General features: G+C 43.8%; 1 protein-coding gene across 2 annotated transcripts; it reads left to right on the top strand.

The window, feature by feature from the left end:
- On the top strand, positions 18-23,304 carry CPSF7 (cleavage and polyadenylation specific factor 7). Of its 2 annotated transcripts, none has more exons than XM_018043152.1 (10): positions 18-100; positions 724-832; positions 7,542-7,760; positions 8,585-8,688; positions 9,061-9,206; positions 12,268-12,682; positions 13,185-13,303; positions 15,670-15,838; positions 16,482-16,649; positions 21,259-23,304. In XM_018043152.1, exons 2-9 carry the CDS (start codon positions 779-781, stop codon positions 16,642-16,644), a joined length of 1,389 nt encoding a protein of 462 aa, XP_017898641.1. In that variant the 5' UTR covers positions 18-100; positions 724-778; the 3' UTR covers positions 16,645-16,649; positions 21,259-23,304. The 2 variants fall into 2 exon arrangements, with proteins under 2 accessions (XP_017898641.1, XP_017898640.1); XM_018043151.1 differs by having other exon boundaries at positions 9,061-9,233.

Raw genomic sequence — 23,983 nt, 5'->3', positions numbered from 1 at the left:
CGTGTGACGCCGGCGGCGGGGGGGGCGGGACCTGGGGCCGAGAGCGGTTCGCGCGCTTCGGGCCTAGTCCAGACTCTCCGCCGCCGCCGCCATATTCCCGGTAACGGGGGCGCGCGGCCGGGGGCCGGCTGGGCCGGAAGAGGGTTTGGGGACGGCGCTGAGGCGGGGAGGGGGTCGGTTGAGTTTGGGACAACCGGAGTTGGTGGGCGGCGGGAGGCGCGGGCCTTTGAGGGAGGGGGCCGAGGGCGTCGGGCCGGGTCTGTGGGGAGGGAGCGGGGCGGGCCTAGCCGGGGGCGAGGACTAAGGCCTGGGTGGGGAGCGGAGGTGGCTGGAGCTCCGGGAGCCGCAGGGACTTCTACCCCGGACTGCTTGGGGCCTCGGCAGGTGCGGCGGGCTGGGCCTGCGGGCTTCGCCGCGGTCGTTCTTCGCAGCGCCATCCGAGGGCCCGTAGGAGCAGAGGCCTGGACTTTCTCGTCGCGCCACGGGCAGCTGCGGCGCAGCTCCGGTCGGGCCCGAGGGTGATGGGCAGCGAGCCCCGCGAGCCCCGGTGGCCTGGGAGAGCGAGGGGCGGCGCGAGGCCGGGGGCGGGGCGGAGCGGGTGGGGCCGAGCTCGGACTGCCGGGATGCTGCGTCTCTGGAGACGGGAGGTTGGCAACCAGTGCCCTCCTTCCAGCCCAGGACCCTTATGCTTTGTAACTCTTTGCTTCTTTCTGGATACCGCAGTGGCATCTTTCTTGCTTTGTCCGTTCTCCGGGCGCGAGATCTTCCTTCCGAAGCCATGTCAGAAGGAGTTGACTTGATTGATATATACGCTGACGAGGAATTCAATCAGGTGAGGAGTCCTCGGGAGCAGTGGGATTTTCCTGTACCGGCCGAGGAATCTCTTGCAGCAAACTTGCAGGGGTCCCAAGCTCTGTCAGTGGTAGAAGATTTGCTCGGCCTGAACACACGTCTGTCAGATCTAAAATCTTCCCTCTAGCGCAGACTTTCAAGACTTAACGCCTATTCCGCTTTATGTCAACTGAAGCCTCCAGGCTTAATTTTAAAAGCTTTGATTTAAGAGCAAATAAAAATTAGGTTTAATAGAGTGGTTTATCAACCTGTGGAACTTGATTCTCCAGTAAGCCAAAGTTGAACGTCAGTCTCCTGGAAGACTGCTACACTTAAGTCGCTTCAGTCTTGTCCAACTCTGTGCGGCCCCATAGACAGCAGCCCACCAGGCTCCCCGGTCCCTGGGATTCTCCAGGCAAGAACACTGGAGTGGGCTGCCATTTCTTTCTCCAATGCATGAAAGTGAAAAGTGAAAGTGAAGTCGCTCAGTCGTGTCAGACTCGTAGGGACCCCATGTACTGCAGCCTACCAGGCTCCTCCATCCATGGGATTTTCCAGCAAGAGTGCTGGAGTGGGGTGCCATCGCCTTCTCCGACTAGCCACATTTAAAAATCAAAATTAGGTGTTCTGTAGCATTCACGAAGACAATGTTGATATGTGTTCCTTTGAGAGTCTCTCAAATCGCAGCTGGAGAAATGTAGTACCTCTTCGCTTCAAAAGGCAGTGCAAGTATGAAAGATAACTTTAATATTTAAGGTCAGTTGTTTTCCAGTTGTTTTCAGCCTTCCTTGTTTCAGAAGTAGCTTGACTCTAGTCTTAAGAAGTCCATAGGCTTTTTAATGTTAGTTTTTTAGTAATAACCTTTATGGATGATGTAATTGGTGGGAGGAGGAAAAGGTATTGGACAAACAAGTTCAGAAGCAGATAGAGACCCACTCACGTACTCTGAGTTCAGTTTGTTGATCTCTTTATGATATGTCAAGAAAATTATACAGTGATCTCCCTTGAAACAATCATCTCATATACAGGTCAATTCAGAAAAGATCTCAAGAATGTTCAAAAGTCTGTATTTAAAACTTAATATCCTGCCTGGATTATTTTCAGCACTATTCTACTTGAGTAACCTGGTTTTTCCCATTTTCATCTTTCAATGGCTATATGTTAGGACCTATAAAGAGGATTTAAAAAACAAAACCAGGCTAGAGAAGGAAAGCGGAGAAGGCAATGACAACCCACTCCAGTACTCTTGCCTGGAAAATCCCATGGATGGAGGAGCCTGGTAGGCTGCAGTCCATGGGGTCACTAAGAGTCTGACACGACTGAGCAACTTCACTTTCACTTTTCACTTTCATGCATGGGAGAAGGAAATGGCCACCACTCCAGTGTTCTTGCCTGGAGAATCCCAGGGATGGGGGAGCCTGGCTGGCTGCCGCCTATGGGGTTGCACAGAGTCAGACACGACTGCAGTGACTTAGCAGCAGCAGCAGAGAAGGAAAGTGCTCTGGACCCTGATTTTTTTTTTTTTTTTTAAACTTTTTATTTTGTTCTGTGGTATAGCCTATTAACAATGTTGTGATAGAGAAGCGACTCAGCCACACATGTATCTGTTCTCTGCCAAACTTCACTCATATTCAGGCTGCCATAAAACATTGAGCAGAGTTCTATGTGCTATACAGTATGGACCCTGACTTTGATGTGAAGCAGCAGACGAGGTTTATATATGCCATTATGTGCCATTTCTTTCACTTGGCAAAAGTTGATCATTTTCCCATGTCTTCTCAGGCAAACTGCAGTCGTCTACATGTGGCTGCTGATTAACTTAAATACATGAAAATCTTTCTTTAAATTTCAAATAAGTCAATTATTTATGGATAAAAAGAAAGACTTAGTATATTTAGTTACCATTTGCTTTCCTGAATTTTTCATATTACTTTGAATCAAGACTCTTAGTACTTTTTATGTTATTCTTTTAAATATAAGATAGCAAGAAAAAAAGTCTCCTTTAATTCTTTTCTATTACTGATTTTAAAAACCTCGTTTCCCCTTAATTTCATTATGTGTGGGTTGACGACAGTGCTGCTGCTGATTCACTCTGGGAAATGGATAGAACAGGGTCCTTGACCACAGATCTAGCCGCATGTGGTCTGAGAAGTGAGATTTCATAATTTCTTAAGCAGTATTGCTTGTCGGTCATAGACAAGACAGGTCTCATCCACTGAGTTGTTAGTCTCAACAATTTGGTCTCTGGTCTCCTCAGTTAAACAGGACTTTGTGTGTGTGAAATCAAGTAGATATTTGTACCGAAATGACAATTTGGTACTTGGTTAAGTTGAAGATAGTATAGATTTTAAATGTCTTATGTCATGGGGAACGTCAGGAAAGGGTGCTTTTTCCCCTCACAAATGAGTTAATTTTTAGCAAAGCTGGTTTTAGTAGAATTTGGAAGCTTTGGAGAAGTGGTAAAAGCTGTTTGACTGGGATTGTAGAAGTAAGCTTAGATTGAAGGCCAACAGTACAGATTGTGTTTTAGAATGTTATAGGAATGTTACTAATTCACCCCAACTTACCCCTGCACAAGAACCTTGTCATGTGTACTTTGCTCCCCAGGGAGCAAAGCACTGTTCCTAGATGGAACCCTGTGGCGCTGACTCCAGATATGTTACAGTATGTGCTACAAAAGCGTCTTTTGCAGAGCTACTTCACTTGTGTTACAGAGGGAACCTCGGAGTTCATAGGGTCTCTCTTAGGCTGAGGAGAACAACTTGGAAAGTGACTGAAAGCTGCCATCCCTGCTGAGTGTTTCATCTCTTTTCTGTTTCTCGTGCTGAGACGGGTGCTTTGCACAGTATGCTCAGTTTCCTCAGCAAATAGTTACTGAGCTACTTCTGTTTGCTAGGCATCGTGTTAGAACTAGTGAGATAAAAGGGGAAACATGGATTTGTGTGGTCAAGAGGTTCTATTCCTGGTGGTCAACAGCAACGGACCATGATAGGGAAGGAGAGTAAGGTGAGAATTGTGGAAATAGTAATCACAAAGCCAAAAAGCATTGAGCTTTGGTTACAGTTATAAGAAAATTAACTCACATAGGTTGCTTTGAGAAAAAGCTTTATTACTGTGTCTTCCCTGGTGGCTCAAACAGTAAAGAATCTGCCTGCAATGCAGGAGGCCTGGGTTCGATCCCTGGGTCAGAAGATCCCCTGGAGAAGGGAATGGAAACCCACTCTAGTATTCTTGCCTGGAGAATTCCATGCACAGAGGAGCCTGGCCAGCTGGAGTTCATGGTGTCACAGAAGAGTCGGACACGACTGAGTGACTGACGCTTTTAAGATATCAGGAAAGGGCTGGCAAGTAGGAACATTGAGCATTCAGGTGGGGAAGTTCTTATTTAAATTCAAACATCATGCAAGTTCTCTTTTGTAAACCAGGAAGCTTCCTGAGACAATCACAGCTATTCCTGTGCTATAAAATGCAAACTTCTCCCTGGTATTAATTTAGAATTAAATACATCTTCTCTAATCTCCTTGAAATGAAATCCTTAACATCAATGCCTGTAAAATACTGTATTTTTCACTTAATTTGTAAAATTAGATTTTGCTTTAACTGCATAAATCATCAGCTCATTTGGTAATCAGAAAAACCTCAGGTCCTTACCTATTTTCCTGTCTTAGCCCCTTGATGTTGCTAGGAGATTTAGATGCAAATACAACTTGATACATTATTTCTTCAACGGAATCCTCAATAGGTCTGCCTTATGCATCAGAACAGTTCCTACAGAATTCTTTTAACTGAGGTTCCATAGCCCAGAGAGACCATTTGAATCTTGTGACACTTTTACATTCCTTGAATCCTTTTGTATTTCTTAAAGTGGTAAAATAATCCATACACCAGAGTCTTCTGGGATAGAGATTCATATTCTCTAAGGAACCCTGAAAGAGTAGATTGTTCACTGAGGCTTACGGTATGGGAGATTTCCTGGTGATACCTTTGATCTCTGAGCTGCCATGTTTGCATGTTCACGACTCAGTTATCAGCAATAGTCTTTGTATTAAAACGTTTCAACATGCATCTCTGAATCACAGATGCTTCATGGAAAGAATGCCAGTTTGGTTCCACTGACCATACAAGATCGTGAGTTTCCTTGTTTAAGTTCCATTTCATAATCCTTGATTAATTAATTAAAAAAAAAAAGTTACCCTGGTTTGAAGTAGTGTTGTTTTAGGATTAGAGCACTGAAGAGGATCAGGTGGTTTTTAGGTCTTTTCTACACCTTGAACCATAAGAGCAAATCATGTGTAGTGCATGAATAAATAAATGATTTGTCTAGAGTTAGGATTGTTTGAGACTTAGACTGTCAAATATTTTACACACAAAATATTGAGTTACTAGCTGTGACTTTCTTCACCTTTTAAATTTATTATCCACCCTGTACTCTCCAGTGTTAGCAGCTCCCCATCATACTCATCCTTTTTTATGCAAGGTCCTTATTTACAGATTTGACTACCTAAGATAGTCTTCTTGTGCTTATTTACCTCCCTGATTCTTTTTCATGCTCTTTTCTCTTTCTGAGATTTTTTACAAGGTTCAGACTCTTCTCCTTTGGGCTTCTTAGAGTATTTGTAACATTTGAAGTTATTTACATTATCTTGCTATGCATGTTCTTCCCTTTTACTTCAGATAAACTGAGAAACTATAAGATTGTTTCCCTAAAGTTTCTGATGGTATGTAGGTCTAAGAATGTATTTTGTAGTGACTCCTCTAGTTGCACTCCAGAATCAGGAATTCTCGTGATGGGTTTGAAGGGAGAAAGTTACTGGAGCTTCCGCACCTGAGGTGCATTAGGGGAAATGATTCACCTTCAAGGAATTAAGCAAGTTGCCAAATCAGGTTCTTTTTTTATTTCCTTTGTATAGATCTTTCTTTATTCCCATTTTTAAAAGACAGCAATGACATGAATGAGCTATAGTGTCCCTAAAACACTCCAGTGTCTCCTTGTATCTGTTTTTTGGCAGTTTCATCTTTAGCACTGTTTGGATGTTTTAGACTGTTACCTGGGGGTGAAAAAAGAACAACTTGTCTTAAAATAAAATAGGACAACTTGTCCTTAAAATAAAAAGATCCTCTCTAAGGTAATAACACTGAAAACTCTGAAACATTAAGTTCCCTTATTACTATTTTTTATGATTTTAGGAGTTTTGATATGTGTTAGCTTGGTCTGCTATAATACTAAAAATGTGGTGACTTATAAACAACAAATTTATTTCTCAGTTCCAGAGGCTAAAAGACTGAGATCAGGTTTGTGTTCTGGTGAGCAGCCTCTTCCAGTTGCAGCCTCTGCCAGCTTGTATCCTCACATGGTGGAGAGCAGAGCAAACAAGCTCTAATTCTTACAGGGGCACTAATACATTTCATAGGCTCCACCCTCAAGACCCCATCTCATTTTAATTACCTCTCTAAGGCCCCACCTCCTAATACCATCACATTGGGGAACAGTGTTTCGGTGTGGGTGGGTGTGCTCAGTCGTTTCTGACTCTTTGTGACCCTGTGGACTCCTCTGTTCATGGGACTCTCTAGGCAAGAATACTGGAGTGGGTTGCCATGCCATTCTCCAGGGGATCTTCCTGGCCCAGGGATTGAACCTGTCTGTGGTCTTCTGCGTTGGCAGGTAGATTCTTTACCCCTGTGCCACCTGGGAAACCCTTCAAGGAGGTGTGTTGCAGGGTTGGTGGGGGGGGGGGTCACATTCAGTCTATAACAGTAATATATAACACAGACAAAAAGTGTATCTCACCTATCTTCCAGAATGCATGTTCATATTCTAAATGGTTAGTATAATACAGCTTATGATATGGGTGCTTGTTCTGTTTGCTGAGCTTTATGTTTTAGAGAACTTTGACTGCTTTTGTATATCATTAGATATCTCTGGTATTGTTCAGAGATGTTTCTTATATAAATGTCATGGTAATATGTTGAATCTGCACATCATGCACTAGAACGTATAAAGGAAAAACCCCAATTATTCACCTCCTTTTTATTTTATTAGAAAGATGGTATTATATACTGTGAGCTTTAGAGCATTATTAAGTAGAATAGTAAGTTTTGTGTAACTCTTGATTTTGGAAATAGTGTAAGATGTTGAAAATTTCATCGGTATAAATGTGGTCTTGGGAAGCTGGCTTACTTGATAGCAATAGCAGATGTCTTTCTGTGCATTCTTGCTGTGCTGTGCTTAGTCTCTCAGTCATGTCTGACTCTTTGCAGCCCCATGGACTGCAGTCCAACAGGCTCTCCTGTCCTTGGGGATTCTCTAGGCAAGAATACTGGAGTGGGTTGCCGTGCCCTCCCCCAGGGGATCTTCCCGACCCAGGGATTGGGCCCAGCTCTCCCACGTGTTGCAGGTGGATTCTTTACTGACCGAGCCACCAGGGGAGCCCTGTGCATTCTTAGTGTGCTTGTTTAATTGTCATGTACATTTTGAGCCTCACAGTTGATTATAGCTAGAAACACTACAGACTGATAGGGTCTTAAGAGAAACACCTACATAAACCTAATTTTTAAAATTGTTTTACATGGGGAAGTTTTTTGAGTACGACAGGAAGTTTTTATATGTTTTACAAAGTATTTGACTGTGGATTGTAAGTAAATTAGAGTAAAACAGAATGAACAAAATGAAAGGTTTTCAAACCCACCTTTTCCAACGCCCCGTCTCTTAGGACCCAGAGTTCAACAACACAGATCAGATTGACCTGTATGATGACGTGTTGACAGCCACTTCACAGCCTTCAGATGACAGAAGCAGCAGCACTGAGCCACCTCCTCCTGTTCGCCAGGAGCCATCTCCCAAGCCCAATAACAAGACCCCTGCAATTCTGTACACCTACAGTGGCCTGCGCAATAGGCGAGCTGCTGTCTATGTGGGCAGTTTCTCCTGGGTGAGCATGGGTAACCAAAAAGGCTTGGGTGGGCTGGAGGGAGAGCACTGGGAGGTGATGGCATTTTCAGAAACCACTGTTGCACTGTTTTGTGCTCTGATGGGGTTGGATTTCTTTTTCCTGGGATCAGGTTGGATTGATCTCTGAAAGAGAACTATCCTGAGGACGTACTGGTGCCGAAGAAAGCAATGATTAAGTGGGTAGTTGCTTTTTCTGCCATCTTGTTACCGCCCCTGACCCTGGGGCTTTATGTCTACCAGGGTCATCTGTGGGATGAGATTTCAGAGTGAACACCTTGAACTCTTGGTGGTCATTAGATGGTCCTGTGATAATGATGGGTGAGAGGGAGCAAAGACCTTGATAGCTGTAGTACACTCGGGGTAGGTGGTGATTGTTGTTCTGCAAAAGTTACTGTGTGACATGTTTTGGGGCTGGTGATGGGAGGTGGTTTTTTCCAAGTTAAGAATTGTATATACTGAGGGGGAAGTTGACAGTGATCAACTCTGCCTGTCAGATCTCCAACTAAAAGCTGCTAGTAATCAGTGTTTGAACTGATGATCCACATGGCAGTCAGAGTTAAAATAGGTTTTAATTTTCTTAGTCTCAGATACGGGGATTGGGGCAGAGGTGGGTGGTTTGCAGTTCTGTCTGGGTGAGGACAATATTAAAACCTGCTCTCGTTGACATCCTGATGGCCTTCTGGGTTTCCTTTGGGGGGTCATGGTTATGGCTAGACTCCTAGGTTTGGGGGAAGGGTTTGGGACATTCTGGGGGAGGGGGTATAGTTCTTGACATTTCTTCCTTTTCCATCTTGCCGGCCCCAGTGGACCACAGACCAGCAGCTGATCCAGGTTATTCGCTCTATAGGAGTCTATGATGTGGTGGAGTTGAAATTTGCAGAGAATCGAGCAAATGGCCAGTCCAAAGGGTGAGGTCTGGATTTAAGAAGCCCCTTTTAGTTTGTAACCATTGGGATAACAGATCTGTACTGTTATTTTGGCCCTGTAATTTAATCCCTCCCACCCTGGCCCAGTTTACTGCCTTGGTTTTGACAAACCACCTTAGAATGGGGACCTCACTGCGAGGTAGGAGAACATCCATCCATTGAAGGGCAAAGAAAGCTGGTTTCTAATTTGAAATAAATAGGAACATTTTAGGCTGACACTTTTTGTTGTTGATAGTTTTGTATATATAATATAAGCAGGGTATCCTTTGCTTTACCAAAAGCGGAAGAGAATTTCTGTGTTTCTCTCTTGATTGTCTGGTAGATCTCACACGTTTTTAATTTTTCTTCCTCAAGGTATGCTGAGGTGGTGGTAGCCTCTGAAAACTCTGTCCACAAATTGTTGGAACTTCTGCCAGGAAAAGTTCTTAATGGAGAAAAAGTGGATGTGAGGCCGGCCACCCGGCAGAACCTGTCACAGTTTGAGGCACAGGCTCGGAAACGTGAGTGCGTCCGAGTCCCAAGAGGGGGTACGTGGAGACCATCTGTATGAAGGGGGTGTATTTTGTGGGTTTGTTTTCTGTGCTGTAGGCTTGGTCTGCATTGTGGAGGAGTTTGAGGGAGGGTGGTGATGATTATGGGTGGCAGCATGGCAGTAGGTGAGCTAAAAATGAGACTTATGTGCCAGGAGTCAGGTAGTTCAGATTATACATTTCTGCTGCTAACTCATTATGTGACCTTGGGCAAGTCACTTTACTGTTTAGGGCCTACTTCCCCATTTGAACTGGACACAGTGTATAAAGTTCCTGTCACCTCTGAATTATGTGTTTTCTATTTAAAAAATCAGTATATAGCAAATGGACTGACTTACTTGTAAGACATGTCTATCAAATACTAAGCAACCACAGTAAAATACAAATATAGTACATAAAAATGGCTGTAATCTTGTTATACATTGGAAGGTACTCTTTAATGAATCGACAAAAGAAATGGTGGAGAGCAAAAATTTAACAGTGTTTCTCCAGCATTGACCAGGGCGCTTGGGTACCCTCTGATTACCTGCTATTTTAGTTCGCTTGGCAAGTGTTTCCCATTAGTAGAGGATGTTGCATCGTGCCACATTAGCCTGATGATGGTATGCCTTAAGCTCACGTTACTCCCTTTGGTCTGACCCCGTTCTCACCAAGCCATCTTCTGATACTAATTTGGTTTCCCAACTAGGGTCTCCTGCTGGGAAGAGAATGCACTGACCAGGTGACACGAGTATTCCAGTCTGCTTGGCAGTTGTATTTCTCATTGTAAATTAAAAAATTGGCATTCTGGTTTAAGAATCAGTCTCTTTTGAATTTGAATAGTGTGAATCAATCTCCTAGGGTCCAGTCACCCCTGGGCCACTGTTAAAATCAGTGTCTGAACCTGTGAAACCTGGGAACCAGCTTTGGATTGTCATGACCTCACAAGGTGCAGCTACCTGGCAAGGCCCTGCCTGAAACAGCCAACTGCCATTACTTGCCTTTTACTACAATGAGGGTGATGGCAAAGTTTTGTTACCTACTTTCTGTAACTGCTTAAGTCCTTTTCTCAAAATAGTGCCTTGTGTTGATTGAGTAGTCTACTGGGACCTTGGATAGGTTGATTGAAGGTGGAAATATGGTCACTTAACTCTTGCATAGGAGTAACTATGTTCTTATAACTAGATTGAGAGCCTAGATGGAAGTGTTGTGAACTCTTATTGCTCTGTGTTAGAAGACACAACTTTTCTTCCTTGATAACATGAATTTTCAGAGTCCATTCTATTTCAGAGTCTTTGTTTGATTCAGCCCTCTTCTGACTTTCGTAAGATGTATAATTTTACATTTATGTTGAACACCTAATTGTCCTAACACCACTGGGCTGTTTACTCCTGGGTTTTACCTTTCTTTGCTGGATTGAATTGTTTTTCTGCTCTGTCATGTTGATATAGTTGGACCCTGTTAATTCACTCAGTACAGCTGGTTGACATAGTCTGCTTAAAAATGGTTGCTACTCTTGGGACTTGTAGCCATAGCTACCAAAAAACACCCTTGCTGATGTGGGAACGGTAGCTGGGAAGGGAGCTAACTTTCAGGGGGTTACACTTGTAGTGTTCTTTCTTCGGTTTGAGAGAACTCAGGGAAGAAGCAAGTTGCCATGTGTGTGAGACATGAAAAGCCCGAGGATGCTGTGGGAGGCCCTGGTGATACACTGCATTAGAGAGACCAGGGTGGTTGCCAAAGGGATTGATTCCACTTAATGCTTTCATCAGGAGCTAGGGTTTACTAACAAGTTTTTGTTGAAGGAGCACTCATCTTTTCGCCTCTTCACACTTGTCTCCTAATGGCATCTTTTTACATCCAAGACTCCCAAGTCCATGTGATCACATTCTTCTGTTGGATTTCACATCAAGCAGGCTTAGAGTAGACTGTTAAATTGGAAAAAGGGAACAAGTTTAACCCAAGTGACTCGACGTATCAGAGCCATGTTTCCAGCAGTATGCAGACATGTTTTGGGTCCATTTTGCACAATGACATACCACTGAACCATGATCATGTTCCTAGAAGGCTACCCTCTGGGGTAGAGGGTTTGGACTATTGAAATATAGTAGGAATTTCCCGGATTTCAGACATATTTTGTACCAAGCTTTTGCAAGGAGTCCCTGATGTCAGCTGTGTGCCATCTGCTCATTCTATGGGCTGATCTTATATGATCCCTGGTAGCTCAGAAGGTAAAGCATCTGCCTACAGTGCGGGAGACCTGGGTTTGATCCCTAGGTCGGGAAGATCCCCTAGAGCAGGAAGTGGCAACCCACTCCAGTATTCTTGCCTGGAAAATCCCATGGAGTGAGGAGCCTGGTAGACTACAGTTCATGGGGTCGCAAAGAGTCGGACATGACTGAGCGACTTCACTTTCACTTTCTTGGCTTATCTCCCACTTTCTTTCATTTAACTTCTAATCTTCCATTTTTTGTTCCGTGTCTCTTCCTTATCCCAGTTACCAGTTTCGGTACTTGGAAGAAGTGTTGTCTATGCCCTGCCTGTCCCTCCTTTCCTCCAAATTTACTGGCCAAAGTGACAAGGCAAAGAGAAAATTTCAAATATATAGCAGGATAGAAAAGGTTAACTACTACAAGCCCAAGGAAAGAGTCCCTGAACTCCTACCAGAGAAAATGAGATTTTTAATCTGCTTGAATTCAGCTAAACAGTAATGAACATATTTCCACATTGTCATTTTTCTTGTGGGTTATTAGGAACCTTCTGCATTTAAAAATAGAAAACAAATTTAAGGATAATTTAAATGTGAAGCACTGAGAGTTCTAGATAAAGAGAATTCTTTAGCACACAGAATTTAGGGTGGTACTGCTTCCTGCGTTTATGTCTGAACTAGGCTGCCTCTAACCTTTCTGAGGCAGTAGATGATTTTACTTTCTTCCTCAGCCACCTGTCACCTTCCTTAGTGTGGTGTCAGATGACTCTTGCTGACGGATGAACTCATCCCATGGTTATGTTTAAGACTTGGGCAGTAACAGTAATTCTTTTCTCTTCGTAGGAATACCTCCACGGGCCCACTCCCGAGATTCTAGTGATTCTGCTGATGGACGGGCCACACCCTCTGAGAACCTTGTGCCCTCATCTGCCCGTGTGGATAAGCCCCCCAGTGTGCTGCCCTACTTTAATCGCCCTCCTTCAGCCCTTCCCCTGATGGGTCTGCCCCCACCCCCTATTCCACCCCCACCACCTCTCTCCTCAAGCTTTGGGGTCCCTCCTCCTCCTCCTGGCATCCACTACCAGCATCTCATGCCCCCTCCTCCTCGATTACCTCCTCATCTGGCTGTACCCCCCCCTGGGGCCATCCCACCTGCCCTTCACCTCAATCCAGCCTTCTTCCCCCCACCAAATGCCACAGTGGGGCCTCCACCAGATACTTACATGAAGGCCTCAGCACCCTATAACCACCATGGCAGGTAAGGACTATCTTGTTCCTTTTAAATCTGAGCCAGGCATAGCAGGGTAGACAGTGTGTTAACTTTATTTTCTTCTCCCCAAGAACGTAAGTGAGCACTGAACTATCATTGTCTTTTTCCCTTGTGGAAATTCTGTTGTCATAGTATTGAGTCCTGGGAAATAGTTTATGCGTTTTTATTTGGTATTTTGTTTGCTTCTTAACCTCTCACCCAAACTGTGTCCTTTGTATCCCTTTTTCAGGTGGTTGATTGAGTTGAGCCCTCTGAGTCACTGTTATGAGTGCTATGAGTGTCTAGCACTATGTGGTCATGCCAAAATTATAAAAGTGTAGCACATAAATCCTGTCTTTGAAGAGAACATGAACATATAAAACATGTGGACAGGCTTAGAATCGTTTAAGACAGCATACAGGAGAGTGTAACATAGTACTCTAGAGGGTGGTAAGATAACACTCGGTGTGGGCAGTCAGGAGTGATGTTGTCTCTGTATTTCTGTGTGCAGCCGAGATTCGGGCCCTCCGCCCTCTACAGTGAGTGAAGCAGAGTTTGAAGACATCATGAAGCGGAACAGAGCAATTTCCAGCAGTGCCATTTCCAAAGCTGTATCTGGAGCCAGTGCAGGTAACTCATCCTTAGCTTTGCTGCCTTCTGCTTACTTTCAGTTTTGTCATTTCCATTGGTAAGAAATGCAAGATAAAATTGGAGCACTGGTGCATTTTGAAAATCAATAATAACCTGGTTTTGGGCTTTTGGGGAGCTTCACTGAGACTGTTTATTTAGCCTGTATCTAGACCTGCCCCATGAAAACCAACTTAATGTGTAGAATATAAATAACTAATACTATCTCATTGTGGTGTTTCCTGCCTCCTGGAAATCTTGATCTCAGTGGTTGATCACTGGGTCTAGTGTCTGTGTATACCTTGAGGTTTTAGAACTGATGATGATGATTGATACGGAATCTGATTATATTTGAGGATCAAGGCAGAGCTGACGGCTTCCATGTAGCCTGACCTAGAAAGAGACAAATCTACTGGGTGTCATCTTAAGGCATGATACACCCTTACAGCTAACTTTTGCCCTGTTGTCAGTATTAAGTGGGCAGAACCAGAAGCCATGCTTTTGAGAGCTGAGGAAACAGAATCTTTGGTTCCTAAGAGAAGAGAATATAGAGAGTTTCCTGGTTCTGATCCACGTTTCACATTATAACACTAATCATATTCATTTTCTTCCTGTGAGTTTCCCACATGAATGTAGATACAGATTGTCATATCTAAGAAATAACTGTTTTCGTCCATTTTCCGTAATTTCTTATGTTTACTATGAAATCTGAATGCAGAGTAAAGACAGAAAGCATGTATATATTCTCTCTGTTTTCCACTGGAAATCTTCATTGACATCCGAGTAAATCTCTTTAGGTTAAAAAGTTATGTATGCTCATTGTAGCAAATCAGATACACAGTGTAAAGAAAAACAGTCATTGTTCTCCACCAATTCCTTCACATTGAGATGATCAGTAACTGAACCTCTGTCTCCTCCCTTCGTTTTGTTTTGTTGTCATTTCAGTCATTCAAACCATAGATATTTATTTATTTATTTATTTTAAATATAAATTTATTTATTTTAATTGGAGGTTAATTACTTTATAATATTGTATTGGTTTTGCCATACATCAGCAAGAGTCCACCGCAGGTATACACGTGTTCCCCATCCTGAACCCCCTTCCCTCCTCCCTCCCCATACCATCCCTCTGGGTCGTCCCAGTGCCCCAGCCCCGAGCATCCAGTATCATGCATCGAACCTGGACTGGCGATTCCACAGATATTTATTGACTGCCTACAAAACAGGCAAAAATTCCCTCCCCTGGGCGAGCCAGAATCCCAGCATTCCTTGGCCTCCACAGAATTGCAGCTCCTCCACAGTCTGTTTTGTTCTTTACTACCCTGCACGAGGAAGCTGCTGGTCCTGTCACTGGGCCCCTGCCTGGTTTCATGCTTTCCTTGCATTATCTTGTCCTTAAGGCTCTTGCAGTGCAGGAAAGCTTTAGTTAGGAAGTGTGCACGTACCCACCCCGACCACTATCAGTGAGTCTGAGTATTGCTCAGATGATGAAGGAGCTAGTTCTTCATGGCAGCATAATTTAAAATGTGTGTTTCTGTGTGTATGCACACAATATAACATGTTTTAACTATATGTTACTTCTGTGCATATACATGTTGGGTTATAGATTATAATCAATTCAGACAGAACTATGCAGTGTTAATAAATGGAAGACTTCTGTACAAGAACTGTCAGTAAGACTACCATGCATCTGAAGTTTCTGTCCTTCAGATTTTGTTTTTTGCATATACCATCATATATATATAATTTTGATATGGAATACTGTTTTACAGCTTTTTAACAATATTCTGATCATCTAGTATATCAGCTAATACATAACATTTATTGAGCCCTTACTGTGTGTCTGGCACTGTGCTTAAGTACTTTACATGGATTGCTTTGTTTATATCCAGATGACGTTATGCTTTTTAACAACTATGTAATATTCTGTAGAACCAATGTTTCTTAATTTATATAGTCAGACCCTATTGAAGGAACTTTTAAGTTGTTTCTGATTCTTTAATACAACAAATGATGCTAAAACAAACATTTCTTAAATTATATACTTGTGAGCAGAAGTTGAAAATTTTGGGAATTGCTAGGTCAGAAAGTGTGCACGTTGTTTATTATAATGGGTGTTGTCAAATAGCCTGCAGACAGTGACAGGCCAGTTTATACATCCACGAGCAGTATCCGAGAGCATCTGTCTGATTCCAGACCATTGGAATATCATTTCAATACAGTTTTATACTTGCTGCTTCTGCCTCATCCACTATACTGTGGTTCTGTGGGACAGCTAGTTACTCTTGGTTTGTGTCCTCCTGAGTTCTCCTTTTCATCAGTTTCCTGCCTCTGCTTATTGTTGGTCTTTTCCATCCACCTCCTGTCAGGGGATTACAGTGACGCGATTGAGACACTGCTCACAGCCATTGCTGTTATCAAACAGTCCCGGGTCGCCAATGATGAGCGTTGCCGTGTCCTCATCTCCTCTCTTAAGGACTGTCTTCATGGCATTGAAGCCAAGTCTTACAGTGTGGGTGCCAGCGGGAGCTCATCCAGGTGAGTTGATAATTGCTCCAGTGGCGGCTAGCCCTGAGCAGCATTTTCCCAGGGGTTAGCAGGGGAAGGAAAGGAACACGGGTATCTGGCAAGGACCTGGCTAAAAGAGCAGACCTAGCCCTCATGCCTTTAAGGGGGAGAAATTGATCAAATGTTTACATTAATAAATGCTGTAATGTCTGAAATCTGTGTTGGGTGAGGCAGTGGGCTTATTTAGGAAGAAAGACCAATGTAGTTAAGAATGTGGGCTTTGGAGCCATACATTCTTGCATTTGAATTCTGCTCATAACTATCTGTGTGACCTTGAGTGTGAAAGTTACTCAACTTTTGAGGCCTTATTTTTCTCATTTTTAGAAAGAGGACAGTGATAGTACTTATCTTACAGAGCTATTGTAAAGATTAAGTAAAATAAAGCATGTGAAGCTCTTAGCACTGTGCCTGATACATTAATAAGTCTCAACAAATTTGTTCTTACTTTTCTTTAAAAGACTAGTCCTTAAAGAGCTAACATCCTCAGACAGTGGGCCCATGATAGAGTAACAGAAGAGTGGTTTAACAAATAGTAGGAGACACTAAAACACCAGGTTCTTGGAAAGAATGGGGTAGGTCTTCTGAGTGAGTCTGAAACCAGTCTTTCTAATAGGAAAAGACATCGGTCCCGAGAGAGGTCACCAAGCCGGTCCCGGGAAAGCAGCAGGAGGCACCGGGACCTGCTTCATAATGAAGATCGGCACGATGACTACTTCCAAGAAAGGAGCCGAGAGCATGAGCGACACCGGGACAGAGAGCGGGACCGGCACCACTGAGAGAGGTGGGACAGGGCCCCACCGCTGGCGTGCTGATGGTTTCTTAAGAAAGAGAAAGTATTGATAGTAAAGGTTTCTCTCCCTCCTTTTAAAGCAGGTAAAGGGGATGGGAGGACTTCCGATTTACGTAAGCAGAAACTCAGGAGGGCAGATTTTCTGCTTGTTTGTGAGATGTCTCACCTTGAAATGGACCTGAGATTAAGCTATTTTTGTTTGTTTTTTGACTGCTTTCACTTGACATGGTATAATGGCTAAGAACATAGTGTCTGCAGGTTACACATCCCATCTCCTCCAGCCATATTACTTTCTGTTCTTCATTTGTGAGTGAAAATAATAAAAACAACTGTCTCATTGGATTGCTGAGTATTCAGTGAGCTAATTCCACATAGAGCATTTAGCTGTCATAGTATCTGTCACATAGTAAGTTCTCAATAAATGATAGCTTTTGCTACTGTTACTGTTATATTTTATTTTTTGCCATGCCAGGTGTGGGACCTTAGTTCCCTGACCAGAGTTTGAACCTGTGCACCCTGCATTGGCAGTGCAGTGTTAACCACTGGACTAGTCACTAGGGAAGTCCCTCACTGTTGTTATTTTAACCCCACCAAACTTTCAAATGAAAAAATCAGGGAAATTGGCCAAGACAGAGAAAAGTAAGACCATTGCCTACTTGTAAGTTTTCAAGGTGCAACATTAATAATTTTTTAGAATTAATATCTTATTTAAAAGATTTTGAAAATCAGGATACTTTAGTTAGAAAGGAGAAAGCAGGTCTGAAAAAAAAAGTATCTTTAAAGCTTTAGAGACCATGTGGAGGATACTTCAATGGCAGGATATGTTTTGGAAAAACTCATTGACAGCATTTTTTTTTTTTTTTAATCAAAGCAAAAGCCAGGAGGGTTGGGGGCAGGGAACTAAATATGTTAACTCAAGTAACTGAAAAGTTGAGGTAGGCTTGGCTGGATTGAGGAACCTTAGCTCATTATTTTCATTCTCAGACAGGCTCCAGGTTACATCCCACCAGCTTGGCAATCCCAACTGAAACCAAACTTCCAACAAAGTTTGTTTCTGGTACATAAGCAAGCAGGAGCAGTTGTTGCCTCTGTTTCTTTGGAGATCTTTAAAAGTAGTCTAGACTCTGGTGGGGATGGTCTGTTTGTGGTTCCTGAAGGCTGTTGCATGAACCAGATGATACTCTGGGGTCTCTTGTCAATTTTGTGGTTTCACATCAAGTAGATTAGGAAAATGTTCTTGGTTTTAACCAATTTGGTTGGTCTGAAGTCACGGTAATTGAGGAGGATGAAGAGTTGGAGTAGTTCTATTGTGTGTTTTTGGGGTGGATTCATGGGGGACTGGATGAAGAAGGGGAAAGAAGCCCTTCCTCTTCTGTGAGTGCCTGTCGTTCACAAGCAGTGGCTAGACTACAAACTATTGCCTAATGATAACCTACCAGACTACTGAGAAAGGAGTCTTGTTCTGTTCAGCTGTTGCCCTCTAGTTTGTGGTTGGACATTGTCTGCCATTAACTTAAGTGGAGGGATTTCTCTGGTCGTCCGGTGGCTGGGACTCTGCTCCCAAGGCAGGGGTCCCAGGTTTCATCCCTGGTCAGGGACCTGGATCCCTCAATTGCATGCTGCTACTGAGACCCAACACAACCAAATAAATAAATGTTTTGTTTTTTTAAAAAAAAAAAAAAAAAAACTTAAGCAGAGTTGTAGTTGGGAATTCTTTTTGTCTTTTCTGTAGAGAGCAGATATATGAGGAAATGAAGTTAACCAACATTTTTTACCTGCCTCCCTTCTCTGTTCTCGTTTATTCCAAAGTCTTGGAGTACTTGATATTAATGGAAATCTAAGATACCCCTCAGAAAATCAGCAGTTAGGCTGTGGGTTCTAGATACTTCTTGCTAGATTTCTCACTAGGTTGAGTTTTGAGAAGTGCCCATATATCTTCAAGAAAAGCAGGCTTCAGGAGAGGTGGAGCCCACAGACAGCTTTGGCCTAATTCTGTCTCGAGGTGGGCAGGAGGGTAGGTTGAGCGGTCCTTTGATTGAGCTCTTCCCTCCTGTCGCAGCAGCAGCACCTCAGTCTTGCTGGAGCTAGCACAGTTGCCAGTGTTGCTTGGAGGTTCAGTGTCAGTCACCACCCTCCCCAATCCCTGCAGCCCACTGCGTGTGTCCTTTGCAGCTAGCTAGGATGAGAGTGACCAGGGAGGTGTTACTTGGTGTGTGCGAAGCATGGGGCCACACTCAGCTTCATAGTTGGAATGTGTAACTGCACATCACTGTTCTTGGTGGCTTTGCTCGTCTGACAGCCTTTGAAAGAGAAATTGTGAGATCCACTGTTGGGGGTTGAACATCTGAACCTGAAACTTTAAAAGCTGTTGTCTTGCTTCATTTTATCCACCTGTAAAATGGGAGTTTTCTTCCATTATGGGATGGTTCAATTTGGATATCTGAAAAATCCTGTAACCCAGCAGTTCCCAGAAAACAGTCATTTGGCTGGTGCAGGCCTATGACAGATGAGGAAAATTAACTCTTGAGATAGGTTTTCTAGTTCCCCAGTTTTCCTGGTCATCCTTTAGATATGTTGGTTATTCCATCTGGATAATTAGTCTCATTTATATTAAGAACTTCCAAGCTCTGTGTACAAAACCTTTTAGTTATTAAAAAAAATAGTATTTATACTATATGGACAGGTGTTCCTGAGAGCAAAGGGTATGTTCCATCTAGAGGCAACAAAAATCAGCAGCCTTTTTTTTGTCTACCCTTCCTCAGGATGGCCTCAACCTCTGAGGCTTAAAGTCTGATTGACCCCCTTTGGCTTCAATCTATTCAAACTTTACCACCAAAATGGAGCCATAACCTCTAAGAAGTGGGTGCTATTCAGTTGACCCTTGAGCAGTGTAGGGTTTAGGGGAACCAACCTCTGTGTAGTTGAAAATTCAAGTATAATTTTACAATCAGCCCTCCCATTTCTGTGGTTTCTCATCCACAGATTTCAACCAACCTCACACTGTATAGTACTGTAGTATGAATTTATTGAAAAAATTCTCCATATATGTGGACCAGTGCAGTTCAAACATGTATTTTTCAAGGGTCAACTGTAGTTTACTTCTGGTGCACTAGCTGTCCTCTGAGTCTTGTTTTGTAGGAGCAGTTCCCACATCGCATCTCTTTTGTGGTATATGTGTGTATGCTTTGGAGTGTGAGAATATTCTTAGTCTGTGGCGCTGACTTTTTGTAGTTGTTTTAAGACATTATCCTGCTTGATGTATATTTATTCTCACTTCATTGCTATCCTCCTGATCCAGTGAAAACTGAGCATTCTGTTCAGTTTTGGTCTAATAACAAAGATTCGGAAATCCATATGATAAGAAATTGAGAAGACACTCAGGGCTTTCATTTCTCGTATAGAAATTGAGGAAGATGCCTGCATACATAGATGTTTAGAGAAGCCAGAGGCCATGACAGAGTCTGAGGACCCCAGGCTGAAATAGTGCCATTCAGAGTGTAGAAGGATCAGGTAGCTTACAAGTATATTTTTTCTTTGGCTAGCTCCTCCATGTTACGTAAGTGCACGCACTAAGGTTGAGCCTTTATGTATAGGCCATGTTGCCAGCTTGGGCACTAGTTTAAATCTTCAGCCCAAATTTCATTCCCCCTTTTCCTTTTCACCATCAGTTCTGTCTTACATGGTAAGACTGCCAGGCCACCCCTGCAGGTTGGTGTTACAGCATTGGAACAAGGGCTGTGTACTGGGGACCTAAAGATTGGTCAGGATGTGCAAGGGGTGCAGCAGTGCTGTACTGCTGAGCAGCTCTTAACTGTGCCTTTAGTTTTCTTGGATGGTGACTACTGATTGTTTTCTTTGATTTCCCTGCTCTAGAGGCTTTCTGTTCTGGCCAGATCACTCCTGATTGGTGTTAGAGTGCTTCTTGGTCCCTCCCCGACAGCTGTCATCTGAGGGAAGACTTAAAATCTCTTGAGTTTTAGTTCAACTTAGAACATCTCTGGCTGTATGTGTATATCTATGTGTATGCTTCTTTAAAAGGAGAAAAGTTTAGTTTTTCCTGTGTAAGTGCATGCTCCCCGCTAGGGCCTTTTAGGTATTTGGGGGTTAATGGATTTGGTTATGTACACGCTTGTTTTCTTACCACTGTACCTCCCATTTCCAGATTTTTCCCCTTTCCCTTAAGGTAAGCTATGACTCGCTCAGAATAGATTTTCTGAAATAGTGTTTAAACTCACCATGCTCCCTTACAGCAACTTTTCTTGAAACGTAGCAGTTTCCATACTTTTCCTGCCAGAGTCCCCTTTCCAGTCAGACTGCTTTGATTCCTCATTTCGTTGTCAGTGTTCTTCCCTCTAACCCTAAAGTAAGATGTACTCTTTTTTCCTCTATTCTCTTCCAGCCATGCCCTCACTACTCACAGTGCCAGACATTCCCAGACAATTCTGTTTTTTACTTTCCCCGTGTGCATTCTGTCTGCATCCCCTACTTCATACGTTTTAACTTAAGAAAATGCCACTATAATTTATTATAAGCCCTTGTTAATCAGAAGGTAGCCTCTAACTTGTGCTTTCTTTCTTCCCTTCCGATGTTCTCATTACAGGAGTCTGGTTGGAAGCTAATGTTTTTTTAATGGACTTGCATCTCCTCACCTTGATCAGGACTAAAGGACGGAGGCCGCTCCACCCCTTCCCCTTCCTCCAAGCCCCTAACCCCTCCAGACACCCAGGGAATACCCTCTACCCTACAGGATTGAAGATTGCCTGGCAGCCCTCCCAGTCCCACTCCTTTCTGCCAGGGTAAAGAACCTAAAGACTCCATGTGGTTGGGAGGGTGGAAGACAGGAAGAGACCATGTCCAGGTCCCTGGTCTCCATAGAGAATGGTGCTTTGTCCAAGGAAACGCATTGAGTTTCTGATTCTCCAGGAGCAGTTCACTGGTGAGGTTGATGGGAAGAATCCTTCCCAAAGAAAAGGGATCCTCCCTGTGGGATCTAAGAGAGTGACTGGGTGTGCCAAATATGCCCAGGGTCCTGCCCTCAGCACTAGGTTTGATGGGGCCAAGAGGGTCCAAACCCCTTGCTAACATACCACTTTGTTTAACTCCTTTACCTTCCCCGCCCTTTGAGGAGGGACCATGGGAACAGAAACTACTTGCTGGAAAGCTCCTGTTCTTGCTTTTCCCTCTTACATATTGACGGTTTGTTTCCCTAACCTCCCGGAGGGCTCAAACCCTTCTAACTCCCTGCTGCCCAGCCTCCTCAGTGGACCTGCCCCTCCTAAGCAGAGAAGGGCCATGAGGTTGCTGTCTGCTGGGGGATCTGGCGGAGCCATTAACCACCCTCTACTGCTTCTTGCTTGGTTGCCTGTTGCAATAACCAGCTCCATCCACTAGATGTTCCCTTTCCCTGGGGCTTTTCCATTTCACATGTGGAGCCCTTCCCCCAAGAAGGCGGCTTCCTTGTTTTAGAGGAAGGTACTGCCATTGGGAGTTGGGGATGTCGGACCTCAGCAGTGAAGAACCCTCGTGAAGTACTAGGAATGGGGAAGGAGGCAAGTTGGGCAGGATATGGCCTACTTCCATAGGCTTTTCTTTTTTCAGGTTCGATGTGAGCATGGGCTTGCATCCTCCAGGTACATACTTTTACTTATTGTGGGATAACCTGGCACTAGTAAGTAAAGTCACAAAAATTTGGTATTTTTTCACCTTTTGACTTAATAGCTCCCCTCGCTCTGCCTGGAGGTACTTGCTGCCTCTGATAAGGAGCAAGGAAGAAGTGGAGCCTGACTTGAATGAGCTCAGCTCAGAATTCTAAGGACCACCACTCTGGGGGCCATTTTCTACACAGGCAAATGGAATTGCTTTTCCCATAACATCCAAATTGTGATGTGGTTGCTGCTGACAGAAGCAGCAGCAACAGGGTCCTGCAATACCCATGGGGCGACGGATGCAACTTCTACTTGCATCTGTAAGGGCATGTGACATCTAACAGGAGACGTGGCATGTGAGATGTAGGGTCACTGGAGACCCTTCTGGCTCAGAGCGGAGAGACTGAGTTGGACCGAACCCTTCCTCTGTTCCCTGCACGTTTCTGACACAGCCCTCAATCAGTCACTAAGGGAGTCCCCCCAGGGTTGGAGAGGCACATTCCCTTGGGACAGAGGCTACCGGTTGTAGCTTTTTATCCCCTGTCCCCCAACCCCATCCCCGCCTCCACTTCAGAATATGGCACCCCGCCCAGCCAGCCAAGTGTTAAGTGATGTGCTTATCCTTAAGAGCAGCTCCGGGTGTCTTTTTAATGTAGAGAAAACCAAGTAAGGTGACAGTTTACGGCGAAGAAAATATATATAGAATACCAGAAAAGCCGTTTACCCGGAGAATTTTTTTTCTCCCTATATTTTGTTTTGTTTTTACTCAATGACACAATTTTTAGTTTTATTTCCTGATAGCAAAAGGAAAGAAACCCAACCCTCAAAAAGGCCATGGCCCCGTCCCCCTGTTGTTGGTGATTTGTTTGTCTTTCTGATAGGTTGAAAATTGTGTAATAAACTTGATGACACTGTCAATCTTTTATACTGCATTGTATTTTTTTTCCTTTTGTAACAAAATATTTTTTAAATAATAAATGGGGTGTGCGCTGTTTCACGGATTCTGCATTGCATAGATTTGTTGAGGTGTCTGGGACATGGGTGTGGGCTGATGTAGAGGGAGGGGAGTGAATCCCAGAGTTCTCAGCTGGAACTGGACGTTGGGGGTGCAGTGTGTGTGGTACAGCTAGGAGACCTCATGTCATGCTCTGGAGGTGCCCCTTGAGGTTTAGCTTTTTGTCCTTGGCCATCTAAACAGCCTAATTCTAGGTCATCCTTTATCCTTCCAGATCCCTAAGATACATTCCCAGAATCAATGTCCTGCCTTGTGCAGTTGAATTATGCTGTCATCAGGTTCATAAAGGGGAGAATCCTCTGCCAGGAATTAGCAGATGGGCTGGCTAGCGCTTCCTCCACTGGCTAAATCTATGACCATGGACAGGCAGCATGTCAGGCTCTCATCTGCAGGATGAAAATGATGGCTGTCCTGCCTTCCACACTGGGATGTTTTAAGCATCAGCAAAGCAAATGGGAACGTTTTATGTAGACTGAATTGCTATCTAATATAAGGAAGTACAGGTTAGAAAGAGTGTTGAGGGGCGATCCTTGGGATTCCAGAAAGCTGACTTTAAAAAGCCCAGTGAACAAGAAGAGAACACAATAAAAAGACGAACGAATGACCAGGTGACCAGTAAAGGCAAAAGCAGTATAAAAACAAGTAACCTGCAGTAGAAGGGAAAT

The sequence above is a fragment of the Capra hircus genome, chromosome 29 (genome assembly GCF_001704415.2).
Source record: "Capra hircus breed San Clemente chromosome 29, ASM170441v1, whole genome shotgun sequence".
Classification (NCBI taxonomy): domain Eukaryota; kingdom Metazoa; phylum Chordata; class Mammalia; order Artiodactyla; family Bovidae; genus Capra; species Capra hircus.
This window is presented reverse-complemented; position numbering and strand designations above follow the sequence as displayed.

Bases quoted from the DNA above. Each gene is read 5' to 3' on its own strand.
- CPSF7 (XM_018043151.1), top strand. From the start codon at position 779: ATGTCAGAAGGAGTTGACTTGATTGATATATACGCTGACGAGGAATTC. The intron at 7,761-8,584 runs GTGAGCATGGGT...TGCCGGCCCCAG, and splicing joins ATGTGGGCAGTTTCTCCTGG to TGGACCACAGACCAGCAGCT. The intron at 12,683-13,184 runs GTAAGGACTATC...TTCTGTGTGCAG, and splicing joins CCCTATAACCACCATGGCAG to CCGAGATTCGGGCCCTCCGC.